The sequence below is a fragment of the Camelina sativa genome, chromosome 7 (assembly GCF_030686135.1).
Source record: "Camelina sativa cultivar CO46 ecotype springtype chromosome 7, ASM3068613v1".
Lineage (NCBI taxonomy): Eukaryota > Viridiplantae > Streptophyta > Magnoliopsida > Brassicales > Brassicaceae > Camelina > Camelina sativa.
In genome coordinates, this window is record NC_141886.1 from 33,064,745 (window position 1) to 33,088,864 (window position 24,120).

Here is a 24,120-nt window from a genome sequence, read left to right on the forward strand (position 1 = left end):
TATTGGGTAATTTACTTTTTATTTTTTGGGTCAAAGAAATTAGGAAATTAAATAGTTTCGTCGCTTTGGAAAATATATTTTGTTTCAATGGAATATGACTTTTTTGAATTTATTACCTTCAAATCATTAAGAAAGATTAACATTACATAATCGTTTACACTTTACACCGCCGATAAAGATTAAACATTACCTTAGCCCAAACATTACATAATCGTTTACTCTTTTGTAGCAGATTAAGGTGTGTGTAAATATTTGGGCATTAGCTTTGTTGTTCATGCCTAACTTCTATTCTTCTTTTATCTGAAGTAAGAAGTCCAAGATCTGTAGAACGCACATGAATTACTAACAGGCCTAGAGCCCATTTTTTCCCAGACACAATTAGCTCAAAAAAAAAAAAAAAAACATGAGACTCGTGAATCGTGATGAACACCATGATGGTACATTTTATATTTTTTTGGTAGGAACACCATGGTCCTTGATTGTTGGTTGTTGTTGGTTTTTTTTTTTTTTTTGGTATGAATGTAAAATTTATTTACTGTAGCAAAAAGTTTGTTTTATATTAAATGCGTCCATGGCTTTGATTGTTTTGAATAAAGGAAATAGTCATTTCAACAAGTTTAATTTTCTTTGTTATTGGTCAATAAGCCCGAAACATAACATGTGAAGTTGAAGAAATATGGTTCAAATGCATGATCCTTGTCTTGTCCCACAAAACGCCATACTCTTGTGCTCTCAAGTACATTCAATATATGATACCAAAATTGTTCAACAATATTGTAAACCAAAAAACAAACAAGAGCCATGACTTTCAACTCCAGGAGATGAATTTAGTTGGGATTATAACCACGACCTCAACAGAGTTTTAAAATCATGGGATGACCTAGACAAGATCATCGTCTAGGATTTTCCAGGATTTTAGGCTTCTGTTGATGGTTATGGCTTTAACCTGAGTCTTTTGTTTGCCTACAAAACTGACACTTTGAGGCTACCTTAGATGTTCATTAAGGCACCAAAGCCATTGTCCGAATTGGCTCTCTTGATGTGCCTTACACTCTGAGAGCTCGAACTCGTTAACATCGACTTGTTCTTCTGTTTTTGCTCTGTTTTTGTTTCTGTTTCCGAGTGGCACCAAAACCATTTTTTCTCTTCTCTAGCTTGGTTTCTTCAAACCCACCTCAAATTGTCCAATTCCACCAGAACCCTAAAAATCCTAAACCTCGTCCACTGAAACTCATCCGGATTGTTGTTGTTGGAGATACTCCAAGTACACTCCAACATCTCCGACAGCAACATTAGGCCGGTGTTCGTCTTCTCTTTGGTAGTGTTTCCGGCGTAAGCATCAGATGAGCTATATATAAGAGTACTTATTACAGGTATCTTTTAATCTTATGCTTATAATTCGCTTTAGAACCAATAAACCAGTTTAGCTTATGTTGTTTTGATTTCTTGGGTAAAAAGGAACCGATTGTGAGAGTTGATCTTTGTTAAGAAGAGTGTCTCCAAGTGTTTTAATCCAAGAACTTTTTTATTTATGAGTAACTCAAAACTATAGTTCAAATCTCCTTCTGGTGAAAATGTAGTTGCCAGATTACAAAAGCGGCAATTGTGGACAGCATTATGACAATTATAACTTATATAATTTGATATCAAAATCTGAATTTAGATCCACAACATAGCTTATTTTGATCAAATATATTCGAATGCACGAGATGTGCATTCTGAATAGTGAATTTAAAAATCATACAAAAGAAAGAAATAGAGAGCTTCTTGACTTCTAAATGACCATATGAATGAAAGAGCAAAAACACGATGATATGATGATATACACATCTATTGTGAAATAATATTTAACCAAAGAAACCAGCTTTTTTTTTTTGGTCTCAACATGGTAACTTGAAACCCATGTAACGACCAGAGACATAATCATTCCAAACATCAAGAGCTCCGTAGCTTGTCATCAACACAATGCTCAATGCCATGACGATCCCAACCGAAAACACGATGATGGAAGCCCTTCCATACTCGGTTATAACCTTTTGAACCACCTTTAGTCCCACGAGTGACGCCACAAAACATATAACCGCGAATATGCTCGCGGTTCCAGTATGTTCCATGCCTAGCAACAAGTATTGAATCGCAGACATTGTTGATGAAAACAGAACCATGAAAGAACATGTCGCTGCAGTTACCTGTATATAGAACAAACAACAACAAAAATAACAGAGTGATTTTAACTTGAGGCCCAAGAAAAAAACAGAGTGTTGTCGGATCGAGCCAAGAACTTGAATTACCTCGGGAGCGATGCCGACTTGAAGAAGAAGAGGACTAATGAGCATTCCACCTCCAATACCGAAAACACCACCCAAAACTCCAGCTAAAAGAGCCATTATAGGAAACATACACTTGTTTGATCTTGCTCCATCATTTGATCTCAAATCTTCTACATCCTGCAAGCAAAAAATTGTTTTCGGACACTCGTCAATTCTCTTGTCTTTTTTTCGAAAACTAATGAATGTTTGTTGGATTAATGTGAAATCGAACCTTTACTGAGACTTGGTACTCGGATGATTGTTGGCTTTGAACATTGTCACTGAAGCAAATCCAAAGAGTGAAGAAGAGAGTGAGTGGTATTTGAGTCGACGAGAGAAGCCAGTAAGTGATTCCACAGGGCTCGATCGATATGATTCCCTAAATTTGCAAAGTATGAACTGTTTGATTTGGGTTAATCTTATTTTGGTTTGGGTTACACTAAAACATGTTTGATATGGTTTTGGTTCTAATGTAATCAGTCGGTTTATTAATTTATTATCATGTTTGATCCGGTTTTTTTTTGGTTATGGTTTTCTATTACTCAAAATTGGTTTATGAGAAAAAGAAAAAAAAAATGAAGTCGAATCCAAACGAAAGTGACAAAAAACAAATCTGGACGGTTCAAAAGAGATTGTTTGTATCTAGATTTTCAAAAAGAGAATCTACCCTACCCAAAATAATAATAATAAAATAGAAATGAACATAAACAACTTTCACAAAATTCTAAAAATAATGTAGATATCTATTTTGTAACCTAGAATTTGCTTTTGATACACATATATTATATATCTAGCCACGTAAAAATGTCACTTCTGAAAATACAAAAAAAATAGTAGCCCAAAGCATCTTTGAAAGGGTAACGGAATCTAAAAAAGTGCAACTCTTAGGAAAAGATCTTAGGAAGAAAAAGACACGTAAGTATTGTTTCTATTATTGTTTCACTTACGACCGATCCCAAAAAACCAAAACATTATTGATGATGATGACCTGTCTTTCACGTGAACAAGTTCGCTATCGCTTTTATAAAAAAAAAAAAAAAAATGTTCTCTATCATTTTCCAAACGCATCTTCACCACGTGATGATACCACAAATTTAAAGAAAGAAAAGATATATGTCATGAAGGTAGATGATCGAACAATTCAAACGTGTTTCATTTACTCCTCATTAATCTTAATCGTAAAGTTCACCTAACTACTCCATTAACGTGCTTTTGACATATCTGTATAATCCTAGTATAAGCAAAAAAAAAATTAATTGATATATGAAAATGAAACTTAAAACTAGCTTTAGAATACACGATTTGTATCTTACAGAATCATTATTTTTTCATGACATTATTTTTTCCTTTAATGGTAAGAAAATTCTTTTCAAGAAACAGTTTTAGAAGTTTCGGTTAGAGAAGGTACATATCAGTGAAATGAAATCTACAAATTATCCAATCAAAAAGAAATTGGGTAACCAGAAAAAGTGATGGTAACTTGTAAAAAAATTCAACAGAACGAGAAAAAAATGTAGTTTCATGTATATTGAGATAATCATGAAAACTAAATAATTTTTTTTTTTCTGGATAAAGTTTCAAGCCTTTTGGCTTTTTCTTTCCTTAAAAATACTGTGTTTTGTTGTCTGTCTCTAGTCTAATTTGTCAATTCCAAATTTTGGACTTTTAAGCAGATCTAAAAAGTCATTTAAATACGGTTCATTAAATGTAACAACAACTACTTACTAATAATTGAAATTAAATGAAAAACCTTTTAATTACCTCGCCATATTTGTTTCCACGAAGAAGATAAACCGCAAAGTAAGATAACCAAATAATCACCAAAACTCCAAGCTTAATCCATGGAAACCTCTTTGGTCTCTCATAATCCAAAAGTGGCAATTTCAAACTCTCAATCTTCTCCTCCTCATCATCTTCACCATCATCCTCTTGACTTGATGATTCTCTAATCTTCACCATCGCTGATTCCAATCTCCAATAATAAATCCCATTTCCAAAAGTCTTTAACGTGGACCAAGCAAGAAACACGGCAAAGAGAATCGTAATCAACCAGTTGGGAAACACGAGATTACATATCACTCCAATACTAACACCAAGAAGCATACATGGTTCCAACAAAAGAGCCAAATCGAAATCGATTAGGTTTTTGCCACCAGATTTAGGGTTTCTAACGAATAGATTGCATCCCACGTTAGCTATAGATCCACCCGTAACCATAAAAGCTGAGAAGCTTGAAGCTGTTTTTAGATCAAGACCTGCGACTATTGTCATTATCGGAACGTATAAACCTCCACCGCCTATTCCACCGGCGCTTGAGATCGATGAAGCGAGGAAAGAGAGTAAAGCTGCGATGATTGTTGATGTTGTGAACTCGATTCTTGGTTGGTTGAATTTTTCTGTGAAATTTAGGTATGAGCTTGTTTGGTTGAGGAATTGATCTACGGGGGAGAGAACTGAATGTTCTTGTTCTGCGATTGATGGAGTTAAGAAGATCAAGAAGGTGATGAAGGAGAGAATCACAGGGATGAAATTGTTTCTCATTTTTATAAATGGGGAGTTTTTGGTTAAGTTTCTGAAAGTTATGGGGTTTCTAAGGAGATTTTGGGATTTTTGTGTGTGTGTGTGTGTTTGATTTCTCTTTTATAACTTTATATAGAAGAATTGGAGAGACGAGAGGCGAGAGAGAGTGATGTTTGCATTTGTTAAGTAGAAAGTGGAAGAAAATAAAAACAGAAATAGAAAGATAAAAGGGGCAAATCAACTCCTTGGCAAGTGGTGAGAAAATAAAATATACACCCATTATTAGACCTTGTTAGCATTATGTTACTTTGTTCCCACCATTATTTTTTATTTTTGTTAAAATGTAAAGTAATGTATCTAAACCATACAAATTATGGAGGGGGACTTTGTTTTTCATAGGATCCACTAATTTTTAAAAGTGAGAGATATTTATAATTTTCAAAGTTTGTCAAAATAATTATATTTTTCAACAAATAATTTTGTTAGTTAACAGATAACACTAGATTTCATTTGGTTCAATTTAATTTGAGTATTTAATTAGGTTGAATTGTGATAATATTACCTAATAATTTGTTTTTTGAGTCCAGAAGAAAAAGAATAATATATTTTCTATCACTTTTATGATTGATGATATGAAATTATGAATAAAATCAATATTTTACTCCACCAAGTCTTTTTTTTATTATTAAACTTTTATTTATTTGAAATAGTATTAATCAACCTTCTTCATTTTAGCTAACAATGACGAGTAGATGATTCCGAATTCTCTGTATGATATATAGACAGTATACCTGGAAATCACGAACTGCCCAATACTAATTAAAAAGTCACCTTTTAACTTGAAAAACCAAAATAACCAAAAAAGGTAACCATGATTTGCTGTTTTACAAATCCAAACATAAAACACCTTTCTAAGAGATAATATACAATTTTGATATATTACTTACAATGTTTTAATTTTGATCTACTGAAACCCATATAATATAGATATACCCAAAAGCCAAATGTAAAATTTTCTATATTTTTGAAATCCCCATGTTCCGTCCGACCACATGGAAACAGTTTGTTTTTAATATGTCAAAGTACCAACAAGCAAAATTTTATACCAGAATATAATCCACATGCATGTTAATCTTGTTGACTTTAACCAAAAAAATAGGAGTTTTATTTTATTTTTATAATGAATAAATGTGTCAATTAATGTTTAGTCGAACGATATTGAGACATTCTCATGCTTTTTCCCCCCTAAATATTAATCTAATTCAAGTAAGCAGGTAATTGTCAAATCAGTGTACAATAATTTATGTGAAAGTTATATTTATTTAATGGAATACTTATCTTTAAAGTCATGAGTAGGCTGAAAAAAAAAACTTATTGTAATGTTTCGTATTATGTCGACCAACTTGCAGCTCACATATACGACCAACTTGATAATAATAATATAGAGTATCTATGTTTGTCTATGTATATGTTTGTCGACCCTCACTTATACGCCGTCTAATTTGATCTAATAACTGATTCTAAAATTGATCATAAATGTTTTCAAAGTTTTAAACACCTTTTCTGATGGAATGGAATTATATGTTTTGTGATCTATACGTTTCTTGCTCTGAACTTTTTTTAAATACAAGATGTAGTTAATTTGTATGTAAAATGATGATAACTTAATTGTGTGGTGTTATAGGTTTCTTGGACGAAAAGTTTATAATAAAGCAGGCGATTTTAAGCTACACAAATAAAAAGAAATCATTCGTATATACGTGACCCACAATCTAATTATCTGTATAGTATATTTATGTTATAACACTATGTTGATCTTAAAGCTTTATTACCTAACAAAAAGAGATCCTTTAATCGTGCTATAAATTCGTAACTATCCAAAAAGATAACATTTTGTATAAATTTTTTAGTTAGTATAGTTATGCTGATGGATATCTAGTATAATGTTTAAATACGAGATTGATATCAATTAAACTGGAGAATATAAAACTATACACGCATTCCACATATACATTAACATTTACAGGTCCGATACTGAATCTAGGAACATGAATATTCCAATTATTGTTTGTACAACTACACAAGTTAACTTTTAAACAAAAAAAATTATATACATGTTTTATTTGTACATAATTTAATATATCAAGCCATATGGAGAAATAGATATTTCGTTAAAACCTGAAAGGAGACTTTAAAAGCTGTATGTGTCATCTTCCTATTTTTAAACAGTCATGATCAGGTATGTTCTTTACATTATCTAGAACAACCTAGTGCATAATATTTTCCATGCAATTTATTATGTTAACCAAAAGTTTTGTGTCCTTTATGGTTAAAGTCGTAATCGATTTGTTTTGATATACTTTTTGGCTTTTGGAAAGTCTTCCGAGTCATGCTTGTACTATGATCCAACTATATATAAACATTCAGCTTACAAGCTATACATATACGTTATATAAACAATGATTAGTATTTAGTATATGTGCCGGCTCTTAAAGTCATCAATATTACATTCTCATGATCAGACATAGGATAGTTTTCCAGATCAGATCATTGATAGATCGTTACGTTTGGTTTACGTGATGAATTAACAACATGAGTGATTTTTTTAATTTAATTAATTACTCTATAGAACGTTTAATATATGAAATTATAATTTCAATTGTACCATTCATCGTCAGGGAAATAAAATAATCGTAAGTGTAATGCATGTTATCATACCAAACTGGAGATTTTCGATACTATTATTTCCATTAATTAACATAAATTGTATATTCTTCAGAAATCGAAAATTTCGACAACCACTCAGATCAAGTAAGGCTTCCATTCACATATACTCTTTAAATATCTGAAATAGTGAAGTACAACCTTATGTTTTCTCTTTAGAGGAGGGGTAGATATTTTTAGAGTTATAATGAAATCTTCAATATAATTTGAGTATAAGAGAAGAGAGCTTCGTATTTAATTATTAAAGTCCACGCAATGTGGGAACCGACACATATTTAGCTATGAGTATATAAATACTATGAGGATGAAAATAATTATGTATGTTGCAATTATATGATTATACAAAGAATTATGATTATATATGAACAAGGTATATCTTTCAATTATAGGGTTTAACACGCAACCTGTAAAAGCAACTTGCAATTTAATGATATTATTCTGTTGTAGTCGAGTGAAGAAGAAGAGACCAATTTCTAACCATGAAGTTACGCGCGGTTTGGCATAAGTCCAAATTTTAGTCGAAAATTCGAAATTGATGGTATAAAAATGCACACAACTATTGAAATGTGTTGGTTTCAACAATTATCAATCACTTACGTTCAAGCATAACATAGTAATTGAAATCTGATTTAAACAAAAGATGAGTTAAATTGGAAAATTATTTTGATTCGATTTTCTCCACTGGGTGATCAACAGTGAGATTCTCACCAACGTTAGGCGTCGAAATTTCTATCGAAGTTTCTCTTTCGTTCGTTTTCTTTTTCTTCTTAATGCAACAACAACAAAGAGAACACAAGCAAATCGCCAAGATCATTAGCACCTCAGCTATCACTGGAGCTATGATTCTTCGAAAAACTTTACCTAGACATGTATAACCAAACTCTATGTTAAAGACAATTTTGACAACACTAAATAAAGAGTCTGTTCCGTTTAACCATTTGAGATATAGCCAAATACTAGTAATCTAACTAAATTATATCATGCATATACTGATACATTCTAAGTTTCCCATCAGTACGTGTGTAGTGTAACTTTCACATGTGTAGAACACAAACATAAATGACAAGACAATGAAACGCTAGAGTACAATTAGTTCTCACTTTTTAAATTAAATGAAAATGATTCGTCGGAACTAGGACTATCATCATTTTCGCGGTAAAAAGGTTGTGGTGGGGGTGGCGGAGGCGGAGGAGGGGGTGGTGAAGCCAATAAAGTAGCTTTATATGTCAACATACAGTTGGTAGAGTAAACCAACGCGAAACGCTTTCCATAACAACAATCTTCAGTCTCATTATACGCGGATTTCAAGCATCTATAGCAATCATACTGATCCAAATCGGGCGTGCACTGTACCAATCCATTTAGATCGTAAACTTCTCCAAGAAAACTCACTTGATAAGTTTCTTTTGCAAAATATGAAGAGCTCGAGTAGGCTTCTCCTATCAACCGATCTATACGGGATTCCAGTGTTGATAAAATAAGATTGATATATCATGGTATCGTAAGTCGTCCATGTGACAAATGGCCCTTGATCAAGAATTGAGAAAATCTGACGGTTGGAATACCTGAGGAAGCATTCTTCATACCATATAATAGCTTCTTTTTGGACCGGACACCATATAAAAACATTTTTGGATGCTCTTGAGATGCATGTTTCACAAGTTGAAGACGAGATATCTCCGCGACATAGATAAGTTCCGTACACTGTTGTGGTTGGGGAAGAACCCGAGGCGTAGCTGTAAAATCCTTTGTCCGATTATTGCGCTTGAAGAACGGAAACTAGATAATTTAGATTGGATTTGTACAGACTGTTTGACGTGTAGTTTCCTGATGTGTAACAATAGCTGAGGAGATAAGTTGGTTGTGCATTTAGGGTTTTGATGAGAAGGAAGACAAGGAAGAAGATGTACTTTGATTGATGAAGAGGGTGAGAGACCATCTTTGGAGTAACGTTGTTATGTTCATCAACTATGATCGAGTTATTTATTATTTGGATTGACTCTCCTTATATACAATATCCTTTTAATAGACACTATTTTGGTTCGCACATATTGTCATTCGAAAACAAAAAACAAAACAAAACTTACATAGTACAGGTTTTTTTCTTTCTTGGTCAACTTTGGGCCAGGCTGTTCGATTTGACTTTTATGTAGTGAACTTGATAATGTGTATATATATGTGAGAACGAGGTTGCAAACTTAATATAAGATAAATTAACTTACGAATCACATCTTTTACAAAAAAAATAAAAATAAAAATCTTAAATTTAGGATATAAAGCATATTCTCCCATTTTAATATTTATAGATTGAGTTTTTTTCTTCTTTCAAATTTATTACTTATTTATTGACAAGAAGTGACCTTTTTTTTTTCTAGTACAAGTACTTATATAAATTTACCAATTTTTGTTATCTTACCTATTTTATTCAGTTATTGTCAAACGCATAGTTTAATCTCTCAAATTAAAAATAATAATACTATCCATATATGTTAAGTTCGACGACGTGACGACATAAGCAAAGTTTTTTATTATTATAATTTATCAGTTAAGCATTTTATTATAATTTATTAATTAAGCGCGTAAATTATGTAAATCATTAGGTGCATCAGTGCATGCATGACGACTGACGATAAGATTATATAAAAAATTAAAAACTAATGTCGGCCGTCAATGAAAAAAAAAAAACAATCATGTCGAATCATAAGTGGTTAACAAAACAAAAAATGTACAGGTCATCATGGGTCGAATGTTATAGTTTAACCAAATTCAATTCAATACACATAAAACAATAATATTTGAATAATATTCTAATCATTCAAACAAAAATGTTATTGATATGTTAAATAAAGATTTATGTAAACTATTATAGAAATACAATCACTTTTGTTCAAGTGAAATAAACCGGACATTTTTTGTCTTTAGTCCCACTCAACAACATTCCATCCCAACCGACCTCAACATAACAGTTTGCGATCATCTTATGGCTTTTACTGTGCCATGTGTACACCTTAAACCGTACCACGGACCTTACCTCCAAACGGAACACTATCTTCCCTTGATTCCTGTCTCGTTCCATCTCCAACCAACGGTCCTTATTTACGGCCATTGTAGGTCCACGTAAGGCTCCTTCAATCAAGCTCGTGTTCTTCGGGTCTTCGTAAAACGGGTTAGTGAGTTTAGTCGAGCCGACCCGTTTCTCTTTGTAGTAAACGGATCCGTTCATGGAGTCGTAGTAAACGCGGACGTTTTGGTTCGGGTTACGAGCTGTTATCTTGAAGCTTATATGTGATGTCTCGAACCCGTTGGATTGACTCAAACCCGAGATCGAGAACCCGCTGATATGAACGCGTGGTCGGTGTGGTCGTAGACTGATCCACAAGATGAAAGTGACAATGCCTAAACATAGTAAAAGAGATAAGAAAATGCCACAAATGAGTTTAGAGACTCTTGTTGTGAGGCTTTCCTTGACACGATGAACGATGTCGCTGGCCGAGCGGTGACGGGATATGGGTGGGGTTGGTGGGTTTGATCTTCTGACCGGTAAGGAGTCGACCTTGTTGTGCATCTTTTTATAGATTTAATGTTGGTGGGTCATGGGAAGTGAAATGAGATGGATGGGTTTTATAGTTATATATATATTTTAAGATAGTGATAGTAAAGAAGAAAGCAAAATATACCTTGGAAAATACTATAGGTATTACACTTTGTGAAGAAAAGAATTTGACAACTATTTATCTAAATCTTTAACAAAAATTATAAAGGAAAACTAAGTATCTACCCAGAATGTGTACTACTAAAAAAGATTAAGGAAAAACTAAAGTATCTAACTGCGTATTTTGTTGTTTATTATATGTTTTACTATAAACATATCTGATGCGGTACCCATAATTATTCGAATAGACATTTTCCTTAGTACTATATTTATTTATTTTAACTTGGAATGTTTACAAAGTAATTTTAAAATACCTTAAAAGACTGAAGACTAATTAATGTCGGCTAACATGAACATATTTTGATTCACTTGGATGGGTGTGTGTATGTTTCACAGCAGTTTACATGAAAATATGTTTGGCAAACAAACTTGGGAAAGGTTGGACAGAATTATCCGCAATATCATGGGTGGCGGCTCACACCTGAGTTCTTCAGTTTAGGATTAGGGTTTCAGAACGACCGGTTTGATTCCGGTTCGTTATTAGATAAACTCGGATCAATTTCGATTTTCAGTTTTACTTGGTTTGATGTATGTGGTTTAGGCCTTTAGGGGATTATTGTAAATGGGCTTAAATCCGAAAATAGCCCATTGGGCATTTATTTATAATATTAAATACCTTTTAAAAAAAAAACATAGAACCTTAAAGATGACGGCAGATGAACTTCATCAGAACTTTTTCAAACTGTAGAAAACTAGTAAATATTTGACATGAGTCTCATAAATCCTCTGTTTTTTTTTTCTTCTCATAAATCCTCTGTTTCTACCAAACAAAAAGTAAACTCTTATGGTCTTTTTAAGTTTTAACTTTTCTTCAAATTTCCGTGTGTCTAAAAATCTTAAAAGATATTTTTCTTAGATCCCGTAGTGGTAGTTTATATTATAAGAGGTTATATTTAGAGAATATGCAGTAGATAGCACAAAAATAAAAAATAGTTAAGAAAGTACCATTTGTCTACAGTGCTTTTGTCAGAAGAGTAATAAAATTACCAAGATTTGTCTTATTCTCCATATTTCTTCTTTGGTTTCTCTCTCTTTCTATATCTCCATTGGTGTCCTTCTTCTTATGGTGAGATATCATTATTTCTTCTGTTATAAACATATCAAACAACATCAATTCTTACTTTTCCTGCTTCTTTCTTCTTTTCAGTTTATCTCCTTCAAATTGGAGAAGATATCTCACTTTATCTCTTTGGATTTCAATTTCTGTTGGAATTTCTGTCGTCGTGTTTTTATTTAACTCATGATATTTTGTTTTATAACACATTACTTTATCAAATTACACGTTATAACATAATATTTCTCTCTTTAATAAATTATTTTCTTAAATTACACGTTATGTATTAAGATTACATGTGATTTCTTTTAAAATCACGATTTTTAATATAAAAACATATTGTTTTTGTAAATGATACGCTTTTTTTTTAGTATATAATGATATTTTTATTAACTGATATGTCTTTTCTACAAATAGCAAACGTTGTTGTACTTTTGTCATTTGTTTAAGAGTAGTTTTGAATTTTTCTTTCTCTTAAAAATAGTAGTTATTTAAATTTTCTGACACTATGGTATCATCTTAATTTCTTTTGAATTTCATGGTAGTTACTAATATTACCCTTATATTTAAGAGTTATAGACATGTTGTTCTTGTTCTCCTTTGCTAACATGTGATGTGAAGGAAGTGTTGGAGAGGAGCATTGCGACCAACAAAATAAATAAATCAAGAACAAATGTGGTTTTGACAAAAAAAAGAAGAACAAATGTGTAAGAGGGTCAAATTAGATAAATATATGGGCCTACCCTATTTTGAAATTTTGCCCATAAGCCCAAAACTGAATCATCTTCTAATATTTTTTTTCTTTTTCTTTCAAAAATCATCTTCAAGTCTAATCATATATATATACAAAGAAATTAATAATGCAATATTGCATAGTTACATATTAAAACGATTATGGAACCAAAAAAAAAAATTATAATCTGAACAAGAACAAATACAATTTGTATTATTTTAATCCTATTATTTCGCACGATAAGACTCAATTATTTAACACCATAATCATATATTAAGTTATTAACGTAAATATTTACATTACACTTGACCACTTGTGTTGTTGGACCATTTACAAAAATATATAAAAAAAAAACTCTCAATTTCTGTTTTCTTATAAAACAACAAAATACAAAAACAAAAACAAAAAACCCAAAAGAGTACTTTCTCCTCCCCCCCAATTCGCCGACGACGACGACTAATCCCGGAATGGCGCCGCCGGTGACGAAGCGGTGGTGCTGGGCTTTGATTCTTCTCTTTCTCTCCTTGTTCGTCCAATCTTCGACGGCTATTTACTGCGGTGCTGAAGATTGCTATGCTCTCCTCGGGTTTGTTTTTCTTTTTTATTAAATTCAGCTTCCGATCTCCGTTTCCAAAATTCAGATTTCGATTTTCATTATCCTCCTTAACCCGTTCGCATTCTCTCGATTTCAGTGTTGCTCAAGATGCGAACGCATCTGATATCAAGAGATCTTATTATAAGCTCTCTCTTCAACAGTAAGGGATTTTTTGTTTGTTTAGACATTTGTTGTATTTGATTTTGATCTTGATCTTTGATTTGATTTCTGATTTTGATGAATTGGTTTTAGTCATCCAGATAAGAATCCGGATCCTGAATCCAAGAAGCTCTTTGTGAAAATCGCCACTGCTTACGAGGTTACTTACTTAGAGTCCCCATCACATTATAAATACATCTGCTTTGTATAGTTCTTAGGGAAGGATGATCTTAGTTTTTAGCGAATTGGTGGATTTTTGTATATAGTTGATAATAATTAGGAACATGAAGGTTCTCAAATTTGTTTGTAATTTGTTTTTCTTCTTTTCAGATTTTGAAAGATAATGAGACTCGGGCGCAATACGATTATGCAATTGAACATCCAGAGGAGGTCAGTAGAAGAACTTTATCTGATTATATATATGTCAAAATGTCAATTCTTGTTTTGTGTGAATTGCTTAGATCTGTGTTTCTTTTGTGTTTAGGTGTTTTACAACACGGCTCAGTACTACCGAGCGAAGTATGGACATAAGTCGGTAAGATTTTTATTGGAATGATTCTGTTGACTTTTTTCTCGGTGAAAAAAAATTGGATCTTTTTTTTTTTTAACTGATACAACTGACTGTTGTGTTCATAGGATCCGCGTGCTGTTCTTGTTGGTCTATTGGTTGTTTTATCTGCATTTCAATATCTGAACAACGTGGCAAGGTATAATGAGGTATGTATTAGTAGTCTAAGTCTCTGCTCTCTAGTGGTTTTTTCTTATGCATGCCAAACGTATCTCGTTATATTTTAAGCCTCACTAAGGATCAGAAGTAATCATCTACATAACCCTGACTAAACAGTAGAGAATTATGGGGGGTATGCGTAACTCATTACATGTATCATAGCTTCTCATAAATTGTAGAATTTTTTGGACATATGAACTCTTTGAATGTGATTCATACACTTTTTGTGCTACTAAATATGGCTTAAACTCTTAAAGCGTATCATTAGAAAACCATACAAGATACTGTATTGTACTTTTACAAACTTTGGGCTTGTTTTCTTGATGAGGCCCTCCGTCTTTGTTATGATGCAGGCTATAGCGACGGTTAAGCGAACTCCTGCTTACAAGAATAAGCTCAAGGCTTTAGAACTTGAACGCACGGGTGGAGTAACTAACAGGAAGAAAGGTTCAAAGCAGATCGACAAGTATGCTGTTCTATGTATTTAAATTGCCTTCTTATTAGCTGAGAATGTGGCATATCGCTGACTATATCATGTGCAAATTTTTGTTTTGGCAGAAAACTACAAGAAGAGCTAAGCAGCGAACTCGACCTACAAATCAAAGGAGCTGAAAAACCATCGGTCTGGGATCTTCTCGGTGTTAGATTCATCCTCCTACCGTACACTATCATCAAGGTTTCATGTTCTTAAAAATTGCTACATTTCACAGATTCCCGTATTTCCTTTCTCGAGATCACTGATTTACATTTATGTTTTCCTTGTAGCTGCTGGTATGGTACAGCAGCTGGGTATGGAGATATAAGGTGAAGAAAGCTCCTTATTCATGGGAAGATGCATCATACCTAACCAGAAGATCACTCAGTGTGTCTGCCGACGCATGGACTAATCTCGGTATCCTTCTATTCGCCTTTGTTCTCTACTTCCCAAACCTGAACCTCCCATATGGATAAAGATTGATTTGTGTGTAACAATATGACTAAAACGAATTGTACAAATGCGATAATTTTCAGATGAGTATAGGAAGGAAGATCTGGTGGAGAAAAGGCTGTGGGAAAAGCAGAATCTTGAGAATTACTTTGCGGAAATGCGTAAAGAATCAAAGCGGAGAAGATAGGTCATGATCACTTAACCATGGAAGGATACACAGGACACAAATTCAAGTTTCATAGACACTTTTGTTACCATTGTCACTCTACTATAATGTTAAAGAGATCTGATCAACGAACTTGTTACAAGAAGAGACAGTAGTACAATTATACCAAGAACCAAATCTCGATTTGGCATATACAAGTTGAATCATGTCTGACAATGGACATGGTTCGGTTTTGACTCTCAATTTTGTTTAAATCAATTTTGCTCAGTACAAAACTATCTTTAATACTTGAATTTGAGTTCTAAAGCGAAAGCATTAGGACTTTCTGATCAGACAAGAAACACAGTGAAACAAACAAGATTTAGTGTTGTTATATTAAAAACGAAGAAAACCGTTACAAAGTATACAAAAGTGTGATGATAACACAAAGATAATTTGTCCCAGTTATACAAAGTTGACATCAAAGGGATTGAAACCAAAATGTGAACGCTTGTGGAGTTGTTTATACATTGCTTTGCTTATACATCTTGGTGTCCAGCACTTGTTTCCCGCACATTGCGCACACTCCTGCACAACCATGAAGGGAATTATCACTTATTGAGTTACTCTGTTATAATATTACTATCTAAGAATTTGTTTCAGCGAAACATAAGTATTTACTATTTACCTTTGCTATAAGCACATGTGTGACAGTATTTACCATCTTGATGCACTTGCTGCTTGCAGATCATGCACTTCGTGGTACAGGTACCATAAGGTGTCCATCTACAAAACAAACAAACATCAAAAGACAAATTCAGAAGCAGTAAAGAAAGATAACAACAAGAGCACCAAGTCTTAAACGGTTTATTCTAACTAGTTATTCGACAAGAAGTACTACAGCACAAAAAAATAGTCATAAACATCTACTCATGATTCTTGGACTTGCCTAGAGGAAACACACCAATAACTCAACTAAACAACGACACTACAAATATCACTATCTCCATGAGAAGTTGTACAATTTACTAATTATTCTAGAGAACCTAGAGGAGACAAACCGATACTCAACATAAAAAGAAAATAAGAACATTTACAAATTCATCGTTAGGCTACTAATGATTCTTACAAGAATATAGAGTAAACAAACCAATATTCAACTCAGAAAAGACAATACAAACATCCCAAAGTGACACATCCCGCTATTTCCATGAGAAGTTCTGCATTTAGTCATTTACTAATGATTCTTACAAGAAGCTACAGGAAACAAACCAATACCAACTCAAAAAAGTAAATAAAGACACTCCAAAACTTACAAATGTATTTCCATGAGAAGTTCTAGAATTACTAATGTTACTAAGAAGAACCTAGACGACAGGAAACTACAGGAACCAAACCAATACGTACCTAACAACACACAAACATCACCAAATATACAAATTGATTGCTACTTCCACATGTTTTGCATTCAATTGAAGAACAAGAGTAAAATTGTAAGATGTTAAAACTGAAGAGAGAAACCACATTACATTACCTATTCTTCTTGGAGAGAAGCTTGTTCTCATTGATCTTACGACCACCACCTTCAGTTACATTACGAGCACCATCCTTCCACTTATCTGGAACAATCACTTTAGATAACTTCTTCTCACCTAAAAAAGCAAAGTAAAACAAAATCGAGTCAAAAAGGTTCATACTTTGAACTTAAAAACCACAGATCCAAAAACTCATATTAGGAGTGGTTTCGATCTAAAAATCCAAAATCGAATCATAAAATCATTATTAAGGCGATGGATTCACAACCCAACACCATGATATCAAGCAAACTGAAACCGATTAAAGCAGAGACTGATTCAATTACAATACGAAAATCACTACGAATTGGCGAAATTAGGGAATCTGAAATGAGAAAAAGGATGAGATTAAGGCTTACACTTATCGCACACCATTGTCTTCTTCCTCGAGAGATAGATGAAGAAACCCTAAATCGATTCGAATGAGTTCTTAACTTTTTAACAATTAAATTTGTTTTTCTTTTTTCCTTTTTTCCTTTTTTCCTTGGCTTAGGGTGACATCGTCCTTAAGGCTTATGGAACACAAATTACCACCAGGCCACGTCAACTTATTCAATACATCGTGTCCCCGTATTTATATATATATCGATACAAACACGCGTAGTTATATTTTAACATCTGTGACGTACGTTAAGGGACGATTAAGAGCGGATTTAAATTTAACAATCATTTAAATATCAAATAACTTTAAGTCAAAGATAACTACATGAAGTATTTTTCTTCTAATCTAAAAAGATCAAGTTATTAAATATCCAAATAAAATATAAATAATGTATTTTCTTGGCTTTTTTTCCTAAAAACTATAGGTACCAGCTTAGAATTTTAAAATTTTGTATGCGCCTAGTTTTTCCAGACGAGTTTAATTACGTATCATAAATAAATAATATAAAATGCACACATTACAGCCAACAGATTTATCCCATAAAAAATTTTAGTGGATATCTTTAATCATATATATTGTGGACCAAATTCAATACCCACTTCTCACTCAATTCCTAAAATCTTAACAAAAAAACTTTGAAAACAAAAAATATTTTTAAATCTCAAAAGAAAAGTAGAAAATTAGAAATAGTGAAATCATAGTTAAGAAATCTATACAAAGCATACCAGCTTACAATTTTAAAATTTTGTATGTGCTTACTTTTTCTAGACGAGTTTAATTATGTATCCTAAATCAAATAATATAAAATGCATACATACGTTAGAGCCAAGCCAACAGATCATATAAAAAAGTTACTTCATATGATTCACAAAAAATGTCATTTAATTTTGACACATTTCATACAAATTAAGAAAAGTATGAAATTATAAATGTTTGTTTTTATTTAATAAATGGTTAATGATTTAAATTCAATGAAAAAAAACTTTAGATTTAGGGGTAAAAAAAATGTAACATTAAAAAGCACATTAGATATACAGTATAGAATAACATCCCAAAAAAAATTCTAAAATGACACATAGTTAAATATAGGAAGTATTAATTAACTATCTCTATTATTTTTTTCCAGATGAAAATATATAGTTTACAAGAATATGAGATTCTTCAATCTGTTATGGATCATAGTATCCACAAATATTCTTCGTGGTGCTCAATTTTTTCACTTTTAATTCTTTTTGCTATATCAAAATTCAAAACTCATTATATTACTATTTATTATATTCTCTTTTTTATTTAATATTACTATTTTATCCAAAATCTTTACAAAAATATATAGTTTATCATAATTAACCGTATTATAGCAAAATAAAAATGTAACATATTTTAATTTGTTATGAGTCGTATATATTCATAAATATTCCTCCGCGCTACAGCGCGGATCCGATCCTATTTAGTTTATTTAAAGATTCAAAACTGGAATAAAACCCAATAATGACAAGAGAAAAATGTATATTCCCTTCTCCAGCCTAAACACGCAAGTATGGACAAAAGTATTCTATTCTAAAGTTTCAATCCACAAAATACCTAATTCTATAAATATCCATTAAACATATGCCCACAAGTTTTTTCATCCAAAAAGAAAAAAACCCAATAAATGGGCCATACCATTTTTCCAAAGAAAACACTGATTCTCAAGCAGGGTCTTCTTCGCTCTGCGGACATTTGACGCCACGTCACCTGAGGTGACGTACCACCTCTGTCTAACTCGAGTTGTACTTTACAAGAGAAGAAGAGAGACTTGTCGTCAAATTGTGATAAAACTCAAGCTAATCATTCATTTTGTCCTCTTCTTTTGTCCTGTTGATTAAAAATCTAAAGTCAAACCAGCTCAAAACGTGTAATTTTTTTTTTTAACTAAATCCATTTTTGTTATGGTCATAATAAAAAGAGCGATTCCTTTTCATTAGCTAATAACCACTACACGTGACGATGATTGAGCGAATCATTATGCGACTAATCTTGTAGTTTAATTTATAAAACGACCAATCAGATCCGTTGTTACGTAAGCACACATCATATATATAATTATCTTTATTTTAAGTTTTAAGTTTATTTTGTAGATCAAATCTTAGTATTTAGTTAAGTGAACATGATTAATTACAACGTGGACCAAATTTAGTATAAGAATTGCAAAAAAAAAAAAAAACCTCTAGTTTATCTCTTACGTGGATCAAATGTAGTTTGTGATTTTATGTTGCGGAAGATAACAATATTTCTAAAAAAAAATAAATGAAAATATTTGCAAAATAAAAAAGTAACGTTATTGCAGATCATGAAGCTAGACATCAAGCAATACAAATAGATCGATATAAAATCTGCCCTTTATACTCTCAATATTAAATAGACTTCTCCAACCTAGTCACCTATACATTATTGGATTTTGAAAATAAATTATATATATACATCATTGGATTTTGATGGGTAGCTAGATCAGTAAGGTGATGTATATTAGTAAATACTATACTTAATTAAGAGGTACATACATATAAGTATATCATTGTTAACAATGTGATATTTGTAAATTTGAGGATCCTAAGATATTAATGTATTTTGGTAGCTAATGAAGTGCTAATTTTCTACTGTGTCCTGTCCCATATAATTAAAAGCTCCCTAGTCCATAGTCCCCATTTAAATGGCCAGAAAATAATTAGTGAGTAGAGAGAGAGAGAGAGACGCGTTTCTTTCTATTTTCGAATATGCCAAGACTTCCAGTTTGTCGTCTTTCGTATATTTAAGATATGAATGTCACGATTTTCAAAAACCATTCTTTATTTTGTCCATAATGCGATCCCACACTGTTTCAGGTCTTCTTCGCATGGATTTCTTGTTTCGTCAACTCAGGAAAAAAAAAAAAAAAACTCAATGACAGGGAATTATAACTACACAACCAAGAAAAAATTCGTTGATTTTCAAGTAGATGTAGTTATTTTCGTTTCTTTTGTAAATAGACGTTGCATAGTTTTCCTCAGAACAAAAAAATATTAAAAATTATCTCTACTTGAACCTATACATACATGTCTAATTTTTTTGCCCTAAACTGATTGGAGTCATTTTGTTTAAACTAGGGAATCTGGCGCCCAAATATGGTAAGAGAGAGAGAGAGACCGAGCTTCCTCTTTTACAAAACTTATCTCTTCTCGTTCTCTTTCAGATCTTCTTCTTCTTTTTCAGTCTCTTCCTCAATCTTCTTCTTCCTAATCTCTTTCAGAACCGGATCCAAAGAATGAAGGGGGGAGAAATTTGGTGGATGATCATGCTCATCATCACGCAGACGCAGGTAAAAACTCTTTTAACATTTTTCAAAATTTTTCTTTCTTTATAATCTTTTTTCAAGACCAAAAGTAAACCCAAATATAGCCGCTCATCTTAAAAAAATGAGTTTTCTCCGGCGACAATTCTCCCACTCTTATCTCTTTTTGATTGGCCTTTTTCTTCCACTCTTACGGATCTGTTAGTCCGAAAACTATGATTCACATTCCTTTCTTTATTTTGCTTCCACCATGGTTTTTGGAGAGACCTTCCTCTTCACTCTCTCATTCCGTTGGTGAACCGACGAGATCTCTTTACTCTGCTTCCACCATGGTTTTTGGTGAGATCTTACTCTTCTCTCTCTATTTCCGCCAGTCACCTGTAGCACCGGCGAGAAAACCGACCAGATACTGAACGCTTACTCTTTTATTGTCGAGTGATGAACACTTGGAGTACTCTCCTCCCATTCGATCCACCGGAATCACCAGATCTGAAGGATGTATTCTCTTCATCTTATTATCATGACTGGATTTGGTTGTAGCAGAACCAGAATCTTCAATTCCAGTCATGATGAGTAACGAAGAATCAAAATTGTAATGAATAAAGAGAAGTATACTAAAACAAGCAGCAAGTCTCGCCGAGAATCAGATCAAATAAAGATCAAGGCGCAAACAGAAAATTTAGGGTTCTTTTTTTATGCTCTCAGACCACGTATCTAGAGATCTTAGGTGTATATCCTGTATTAATAATTTATTAATTAGGTATAAATACTAGAGAGTGAGAGTCTAGTGTAAGCTACTACATACAGGCCCAGTAATATACAATATGAAAATTAACATACATGATATTGGAGAATATCCTAATATCAATATATATATTCTTAGATCTAACATTCCGTCGTTGTTGCATTAATCCAAAAAAAAAAAAAAAAAGCGAAATAAAATAGTTACGTGAAACATTTCTTTTACTAGTTTTTATTTCACACGAAAATCGATATATCCATACCTGATAATAGTTTTATATATCTTCTTTTTTTTTGTTGATTTTTTTGTGATAAAAATATACTAATATGTTTTATATTTTTGAAATTTAATTTTACAGGCTTCAGATTAGTCTCACTATTGCATCGGCATACATGACCAACCGGCTTTTTCCCATCCTCTTCTAAAAAATCACACAATATAGGTTTGTTCATTACGTTTTTAGAAAATTTATTTTATTTGTTGTAGTATGTGTTGATTATCATTTATAATTTAATTTCGTGTAACTTAAAAAAATTTATTTTTTTTTGTTATAGAAATCGCCGACAGAGATCCCTAGAACGACTGGAACTAGGGCAAAAAATGAATGGCCAACATACGAGGCTCACGTCAGCAAAGTGAAGTGTCCCGTACATACTATACCAGTGCAAATCGTTACCGCTTTGGATCATCGGGCGAAACCCCAAACGGACATGGTTAACCGTAGTTACCAACACGAGGTTTACTGTACGGTTAATCCTATTATATACTATTTTACTGTACTAGTTACACGTTTTAAACGGTGTAGATTCAAGAAAATATACGTTTTAGTCTATACTTTTTTCTTTATAGTTTATAATGGTCAAACGAAACTTTATTTCAAATGTTTCTATTTCTGGCCTTATGCCGAAGGGTTTTCCATATCATGTATGTTAATTTTCATATTGTATATTACTGGGCATGTATGTACGTAGCTTAGATTAGAGAATATCCTAATATTTAACTCGGCCGGGCCTGATTTTTTTTTCTTATTGAATTTTGGAATCAAGATCAATGTTTTTTTGTTTCTTTTGTCAGTCATCATCATTAGAAGTTTGTTTAGTTTACAAATATTATAAAACAGTAGTAAATGTTTAAGAAATCAGCCGTTTATAACTTTATTAACTGTGGTATCTTTTTGGTTGTAAATAATAGTATGCAGAGGTGGCTACAGATCGCCTACAGAAGCTGTATGGGACCATGGCTACGATCAACGTGTGGGAACCGGTCGTTGGAAACAGTGGCGAGTTGAGTCTTGCCCAAGTGTGGATAACTTCGGGAGACTATGAGACAAAAGATCTCAACACGATTGAAGTCGGCTGGCAGGTTTAGAATAATTTTTTGTTTTTTATTATTATTTTTTTCCTAAACCGCTAATTTAAATCAAATACATGAGACTAATATAGTAAATAATTTTGTTAATTTAACTATTTAGGTGTGCGAGGTGTTTTACAAGGACAACAAGCCAAGATTGTTCATTTATTGGACGGTACGTCTATTTTACTCTTTTTTTTTTTTACATTTTCAAACATAACATATCCTTATTTTTATTACCAGTAAGTTATTGTCCATAATAATACTATATAGTATTTACAGACAGTATACGTTAATGGAGCATTGCTCTTATACTTTTAGGTTAAGAAAACAAGATTATCAACAATATATAGATATTTAAATTGACTGGATTTACTATAGAACCAACTATATCCCCGAAGTGGAAACTGGTGGCTGCGTGTAGGCACCGACTTGGTAGGATACTGGCCTAGGGAACTTTTCACCACTTTAGGCGATCATGCAAGGAAAATCGATTGGGGTGGAGAAATCATTGACTCAGAGAGCTTCGGACGACACACGAAGACGCAGATGGGCTCAGGGCGTTTCCCCCAAGAAGGGTTTGGAAACGCGAGTTATTTCAGGAACATACAAGTGGTAGATTACACTTGCAGCTTCCAGCCGACCCCTGAGTTGTTTACACATGCAACAAGTACTGCTTATTATGACGTCAAGAACTTGCATAGAGATGAGTTGGGAACTCATTTCTTTTATGGAGGACCAGGATTTGGCCATACGCATTCAGGGGTCGTATCTCTTAGTTTTAGTCAGTTTTTTCTTTATTTATGTTTTAGTTTTTTCATTATCATTTAGTTTATTTTCTTATTTATGTTTGTTCGGTTAAGGCTTTTGTGTAAAAACACTGTTTATTATGAACATATTGTAATACAATATCTTATATAACATTTCTGATCTAGTTAGATGAATGGTAGCACAGGTTATTAGTGATTGATCACCCCGATCGAAGAACACTGATTCGATGATGATGATGATGGGACAAGATTATGATGGTCGATAGAGAGAAATAGAGTAAAGAAGATGAATATGGTTTTTGATTCCTTATATTACCAAAGTGTGCACTAAATAGGTTGTTGTTGCTTCTTCCTATTTAAAATACACCCTCTTTTAATACAATTACCCT

The 24,120-nt window shown here is 32.6% G+C and overlaps 5 protein-coding genes and 1 pseudogene across 5 annotated transcripts; 2 read left to right on the forward strand and 4 right to left on the reverse strand.

Moving 5' to 3' along the window:
- Positions 1–1,618: 1,618 nt before the first annotated feature.
- Positions 1,619–5,145, reverse strand: LOC104703767 (sulfite exporter TauE/SafE family protein 2). The gene is made up of 4 exons (XM_010419843.3): positions 4,071–5,145; positions 2,542–2,688; positions 2,292–2,447; positions 1,619–2,189 (listed from the first exon to the last, which is right to left on the reverse strand). Exons 1-4 carry the CDS (start codon positions 4,848–4,850, stop codon positions 1,881–1,883), a joined length of 1,392 nt encoding a protein of 463 aa, XP_010418145.1. The 5' UTR covers positions 4,851–5,145; the 3' UTR covers positions 1,619–1,880.
- Positions 5,146–8,211: 3,066 nt separating this feature from the next.
- On the reverse strand, positions 8,212–9,513 carry LOC109125514 (cysteine-rich repeat secretory protein 1 pseudogene; annotated as a pseudogene).
- Positions 9,514–10,334: 821 nt separating this feature from the next.
- Positions 10,335–11,143, reverse strand: LOC104703768 (NDR1/HIN1-like protein 26). The gene has a single exon (XM_010419844.3). It carries the CDS (start codon positions 11,116–11,118, stop codon positions 10,441–10,443), a length of 678 nt encoding a protein of 225 aa, XP_010418146.2. The 5' UTR covers positions 11,119–11,143; the 3' UTR covers positions 10,335–10,440.
- Positions 11,144–13,357: 2,214 nt separating this feature from the next.
- LOC104703770 (chaperone protein dnaJ 50) lies at positions 13,358–15,870 on the forward strand. Its single transcript, XM_010419845.3, has 10 exons — positions 13,358–13,638; positions 13,745–13,807; positions 13,900–13,966; positions 14,137–14,196; positions 14,291–14,341; positions 14,443–14,523; positions 14,887–14,999; positions 15,092–15,209; positions 15,299–15,425; positions 15,545–15,870. Exons 1-10 carry the CDS (start codon positions 13,520–13,522, stop codon positions 15,646–15,648), a joined length of 903 nt encoding a protein of 300 aa, XP_010418147.1. The 5' UTR covers positions 13,358–13,519; the 3' UTR covers positions 15,649–15,870.
- Positions 15,871–15,973: 103 nt separating this feature from the next.
- Positions 15,974–17,760, reverse strand: LOC104703771 (uncharacterized). The gene is made up of 4 exons (XM_010419846.2): positions 17,540–17,760; positions 17,141–17,258; positions 16,295–16,392; positions 15,974–16,194 (listed from the first exon to the last, which is right to left on the reverse strand). Exons 1-4 carry the CDS (start codon positions 17,553–17,555, stop codon positions 16,130–16,132), a joined length of 297 nt encoding a protein of 98 aa, XP_010418148.1. The 5' UTR covers positions 17,556–17,760; the 3' UTR covers positions 15,974–16,129.
- Positions 17,761–22,847: 5,087 nt separating this feature from the next.
- Positions 22,848–23,836, forward strand: LOC104705166 (protein neprosin-like). The gene is made up of 4 exons (XM_010421142.2): positions 22,848–22,973; positions 23,083–23,136; positions 23,343–23,729; positions 23,825–23,836. Exons 1-4 carry the CDS (start codon positions 22,848–22,850, stop codon positions 23,834–23,836), a joined length of 579 nt encoding a protein of 192 aa, XP_010419444.1.
- The last annotated feature ends 284 nt before the right edge of the window (positions 23,837–24,120 follow it).